Raw genomic sequence first — 5,420 nt, 5'->3', positions numbered from 1 at the left:
TGTTTGACCCCAGTACTCTTTCCTGCCATGGCAGGGGGTCGGACTAGATGATCTGCTCAGGTCCCTTCCAACCCTAGAAACTATGAAACTGTAGGCTGGGCCAGGGCTCTTGGCTGGTAGGACTGGTGATGCATATGCCTTGCTTATTCATGGAGCTGGGTGCAGGGTGTGCTACGATGCCCGGGGGCAGGGCTAAGCTGGGCAGAGGCCTGCAGCTCTACAGCACCATGGGGCCAGGCCTCCCTGCCCCAGGTAGGCAGCAGGGCACTTCACTGGGGTCCACCTAGGCTTGTTCCCAATTGCACAGCTGGGGCAGAGCCTGTACCTCCTCTCCCGCACCCACTGTTACCCACCCTCCCCACATCTCGCCTGCAGGCTGCGTACAATGGGCTGTGCTCCCCTCAGACTGTGCCTCTCCACTGCCTGCCCCAGGAAAGGAAGGAGGCAGATGCCAGCTGTGGTCTGTGCGAGTGTTTATTGGTTTGCGGTGACGCTTGAAGCAGCAGCTGCGCCCTTGGACCAGACGTCACAGTGCCACCTCAGGCTCTGGTGCCCCCTAAGCCCACCCCCTCCCTCACCAACTGCCCAAGCTTCTGTGGCCTGGCTGGGCCCAGGCCAGGGCCATGGTGCCTACAGGCATGGGGCTGAGCAGTGCCCTGCGTGGGGGGGGGGGGGCACTAAGGGCAGAGCCCCCTGCCTCAGCTCTGCAGTGCAGGGTGGGGAGCACCTAGCAGTGTTCATAGCCTGGGGCTGAGCTGAGCTGGGTGGCACCAGCATGTGCCAGGGAGGCACTAGCCATCCCTGTGGTCCCAGCAGGGGCAGGAACAAAGTCCTCTGTGTCAGTCCATCTGTTCCTGCAGGTGGTGGTGAGATCCCGCTGCCTGGGCAAGGGTGAAGCTGACTGCTTCCCCCCGCCCCCCCAGGCTGGAACTATGCAGAGCAGGGCCTAGCCCCTTGCCTCCCCTCCTGCCCCTGTCACTGCAGGGGCCCTCCCTGGAAGCAGCATGAGCCAGGATGCATAGGGGTGCATGGGGAAGGCTGGAAGCAGCAGCCAGGCCCCAAGGGGCCCCTGCCTGGTGCACCCCATGCGGCCCAGCTGCTTCACCCTGAGCACTGTCCTTAGCCCTGCCCTTGGCCCCTTGGTGCTCAGCTGGGAGGGTCTCCGGAGCAGGCAGGATGGGCACTATTTGGCACTGGGCGTGCCCTGGGCCAGCTGCAGCAGGGAGTGGGAGGCGTAGTTCTGGAAGAGCGGCTGCAGGAACATGCCGATGGTGCCAAAGACACAGACAAAGACGAAGATCCACAGGAAGAGACGATCGATTACCATGGCCACGTACTTCCAGTCCTCGCTCACCTGCAATGAGCCACAGGGGCTGTGTGTCACCAGCTGCTGGTGCGGACACCTCATGCCCTGCCTGGTCCCAGCCCCAGGGAACCCAGCGCTAAGTCATGCAGAGGCAGAGAAGGGCACTGGTGTAGGTTTGCCCCCGCCCACATCTGCTGCAGCCTAGCCTGGCCTGGCATCTCTGCGCCCCAAGCAGACACTCTGCTTGGCAGGCCAGGACAGGAGTAGAGTGAGGTGCTGAGTGGTGCCATGGATGGACCATGCAGACCAAGCTGGGGGTAAGTCCATGCGTGGGATGGAACTTAAAGCAGCATAGTAGGAGCTGGTGAGCCAAAACCCAAACAGCCAGAGCCGGCTGCCTGGAGCCAGCAGCTGGGGCTTTGAGGCATCAGGCTGAGGGTTGTGGGGCAGCAGGGTGCTGGCTGCGGCAGCAGGGTGCTGGCTGCTGCAGCAGCTGGGGCGGGCCCACTGCTCCAGGGCTGGGCCTGTGCTGGCCCAGCTCCCTGGAGCCCCGAGCTGCGGTCAGCAGGGGGAAGATGGGGGATCTGTCCTGGAGCACAGATGTGGGCGCAGCCACCAGGGCTGCCGCCTCTCCTGGCGCATGGCTGTGGATGTCGAAGCCCCAGCACCTCCCCCGCCCCTGGGTGAAAACTGCAGCCTCGAAGTGAGATGACGTGCTCAGATACTATAGCAACTGCTTGCTTAAAACTTGGCAGAAAGCAATGGAGCGACACAGGACAGGGGGTGAAGGTCTCATGAGGCCGCAGCACAGGCAGATGCTTAGTGCAGGCATGCGGGGATTACCGCGGCGCTGCTGCTCCAGGAGCCCCCATATGCTGGCAGCAAGCCCAGGCTCCACACCGAGGGCAGCAGCTGGCACAGGGTCCCTGCTGCCAAGGGAACACAGCCTGGTCCTCCCTCCCTGCCTGGGCCTGCCCCAGGGTCCTTGGGGCCTACAGGGCTCCAGCACCCCCACCCTAGCTGGGAGCAACCTGCAGCAAAAGGCACAGGCTGCTGGTTTGCTTTGCAGCCCTGGTCTCTTCCAGCCCAGGCAGCAACTTGCATGTGCCTCTACCTGCTAGCACAGCTCTGCCAGGCACTTGCACACAGGTGACATGCGTGCCAGTGCGTGTCCTTTCATGTAGACAGCCATGCACCCTGGTACCCATGCATGCACACAGCCCCCCCCCCCATGCCTACATGCACTCACACACATGCAGCACCATGTTCCACAGCCCCCAACTCACACTCTGGTCGTCATCCTCACTCCGCATGTGGTCAGCGATGAAGCGTACCCCATCCACTGCCTCCTCTAGGCCACAGGAACACTGGGCCTGCCCTGGCCCTGGCCCTGGCCCCGTCCCCCGGAATCCATTGGCCCCATCACCTCCTGCTCCGAGCGGTTTGGCGGCCGCTGGGTTGACATAGCAAGTGCCAGCACGGGCACCCCGGCGCAGGAAGAAGCTGCCACCAGCGGCTCGCTCCTGCTGCTGCCGGCGCTGGCGCAGCCGCTGTCGGGCGCAGTTCTGGCGCGGCTGCTTCATGAAGAGCAGAGCCGGTAGCTTGTCCAGGAAGACTACCTTGACCCAGGGTGGCATGGTGTGCGTGGTGGGTGAGCGGTGGTGCACATTGAGCACGCACACACTGGTGACGATGGAGAAGGTCACCAGCACCATGGTGAACATGAGGTACTTGCCCACCAGCGGCACGTCCAGCGATGTGGGTGGCACGATCTTGGAGATGAGCAGCAGGAAGACAGTGAGGGCCAGCAGCACTGAGATGCACAGTGTCATCTTCTCGCCGCAGTCAGAGGGCAGGTAGAAGACCAGGATGGCCAGGGAGGTGATGAGGACGCAGGGGATGATGAGATTTATGGTGTAGAAGAGTGGCTTGCGGCGGATGATGAAGTCGTAGGTGATGTCCACATAGGTGGAGTCCTCAGGGTTCTCATTCCGCCGGCCTGGCAGTGCCACGATGTCCCACTCGCCGCTGGGCGTAAAGTCATCCAGGCTGGCCACGTCACTCTTGAGCACCAGGTCGATCTCTGTGCGGTCATAGGTCCACGACCGGAACTTCATGGTGCAGTTCTGCTGGTCGAAGGGAAAGTGCTTCACCTCGATCTTGCAGGCACTCTTGTAGATGGCTGGCGGCAGCCAGAAGATGCTGCCATCATGGGACACCACCGCGTTGGAGTAGAAGGACACCTCATACATCCCGTCAGCACTAGGGGTGATGGGAGACCCATCAGGCTGCGCTGGTCCTGCTGTCCTGCTCCCTGACACCACCTCCCTTCTGTCTCCCTGCCACGGAGCTGATGGGGGGGGCTTGGTGCTGCATCCCCCATGCTTGCAGCGGAGGCTTCCCAAGGATATCTGGCAAGGCCCCAGGGGCCTGGCTCTCCTGTGTGCTGAGCTGTGGGGCACCTGGGAGCACAGGAACAGGTGCTGGCCTACCCTGGGACCCACCCCCAGGACCAGGGCTCAGCCTGCAGGGTGTGTGGGGAGCAGAGAAGGGGGACCTACTTGTTGTAGAGGACAACATCAGGCAGCCAGATGTGCTTGGAGGGCAGCCGCACCTTCTTCATGTTGTCAAAGTCCTCGGGGTTCCAGGTGAGTCGGTAGTCCTCCCACTCCTGGCAAGAGGGGTGCAGTGTGGCTCAGCCCTGCCCAACCCACCCCCAGCCCCAGTGCCACGGTGCTGCAGGAGGGGCTGCAGAGGCATCATCCCTCCAACCACAGTCCAGCCGCTCCCAGTCCAGGGCTACTGGGGCTTCGGCCTGTGGAACCAGCTGGTGCCAACCCAGTGCCCAGGAGCCTGCAAGCTGGAGCACTGAGGAGGTGGCAGCCTGCCCCAACCCTGAGTAGCCAGGGGAGGCATCTAGTTCTCACCTGTGTCAGCCACACATTGGTTGTCATGATCTGCTCCCGCTCATGCTGTGGACAAACAAGGCAGTGGTCAGCAGGGGCCAGGGGGCGCGCAGGGCACCCAGCAGCTCCAGTGAGGGGGGCAACAAGAGGGGAGAAGCCCCCTGTGCCCTGGTGGCCCCAGGGGGCTGTTCTATCAGCATGGACAAGCAATGCCACAAACAGAGGTGTGCAGGCTGTAGCAGGGCCTCATGCCCCCACGTGGGTGGTGGAAGGATCTGAGCGCAGCCCAGAGCTCACTACATCCCCCCGGCCCATCCTGGTACCCCCTGGTGCCTAGGCAGAGGCTGAGAGAGGAGAGGGTGCATGGTGCAGACCTGGCAAACTCACCACACTAATAAGTTGGGCCAGTGACACCATCAGCTGGACAGTCACCAGCTCAGAGCCATTGGTGGCCGGGCGGATCAGCTTGTTGTAGCGGGATGGGTCCAGGAGGTGTTCGACCAGACGCTCCTCTGTGTCAGTGCCCAGGCTCCCTGTGGGCAGCAGGCAGCAGTGGTGAAGCCCCTAGGCCTGTGCCCCCATCCCCTGCCTGCCTGGCCTGGCCCTAAGCTGTCCCCTGTGCCTCCAGGTGCCTCCACACGTGCCCGGCAACATGAGCCCCCACCAGCCATGTGCCAGCCTGCCCTGGGGTCAGGCTGTGGGCGACGCGGGTGGGGGACAGGGCTGGCGCAGCGGGGATGTCTCATCTCAGCGCCTCCTGTGCGGCGCTGATAGCTCTGTGCTCGCGGGACCTTTGCCCCCAGCACCCGCCTGCGGCAGCTGCCTTTGTACTGCCAAGGGAAGCTGATGGCTCAGCCCTGACACTAATTAGGTTGGGGGAGAGATGGGCCAAAGAGCCTAGGGAGGCTCTGCAGGAGGTTGCACCAGGAACTTGGCCCTGAGCTGCTGTTCAGCCCAGACAGGGGGTGGGAGGTAAAATGTTGGATGCTGCCGGCCCCGACACCAGATGTCCTGTTGGATGGGCCTCCGAGGAGCCTGGTCCTGGTGGTAACAAGGGCCCACCCGGGGGCCCACAGGCGTCCAGAGCTGTCCCCGCCGCTCCTGCCAGGGCAGAACCACGCTGGGGCCTGGGGCAGCCTGTGCCCAGGGCCCGGCCCCAGCCGCAGTCCCAGGCAGGAGCAGGGCAGGACCAGGGCAGGGACCCCTGC

General features: G+C 63.5%; 1 protein-coding gene across 1 annotated transcript; it reads right to left on the bottom strand.

Moving 5' to 3' along the window:
• Positions 1-458: 458 nt before the first annotated feature.
• On the bottom strand, positions 459-5,214 carry CHRNB2 (cholinergic receptor nicotinic beta 2 subunit). The gene is made up of 5 exons (XM_019556787.1): positions 4,600-5,214; positions 4,234-4,278; positions 3,868-3,977; positions 2,593-3,568; positions 459-1,354 (listed from the first exon to the last, which is right to left on the bottom strand). Exons 1-5 carry the CDS (start codon positions 4,627-4,629, stop codon positions 1,184-1,186), a joined length of 1,332 nt encoding a protein of 443 aa, XP_019412332.1. The 5' UTR covers positions 4,630-5,214; the 3' UTR covers positions 459-1,183.
• Between the last annotated feature and the right edge of the window lie 206 nt (positions 5,215-5,420).

Source organism: Crocodylus porosus, unplaced genomic scaffold (genome assembly GCF_001723895.1).
Source record: "Crocodylus porosus isolate Cpor-Errol unplaced genomic scaffold, CroPor_comp1, whole genome shotgun sequence".
NCBI classification, from domain to species: Eukaryota; Metazoa; Chordata; order Crocodylia; family Crocodylidae; genus Crocodylus; species Crocodylus porosus.
The sequence above is the reverse complement of the archived record's forward strand: the minus strand, read 5'-3'. Positions and strand labels throughout refer to the sequence as shown.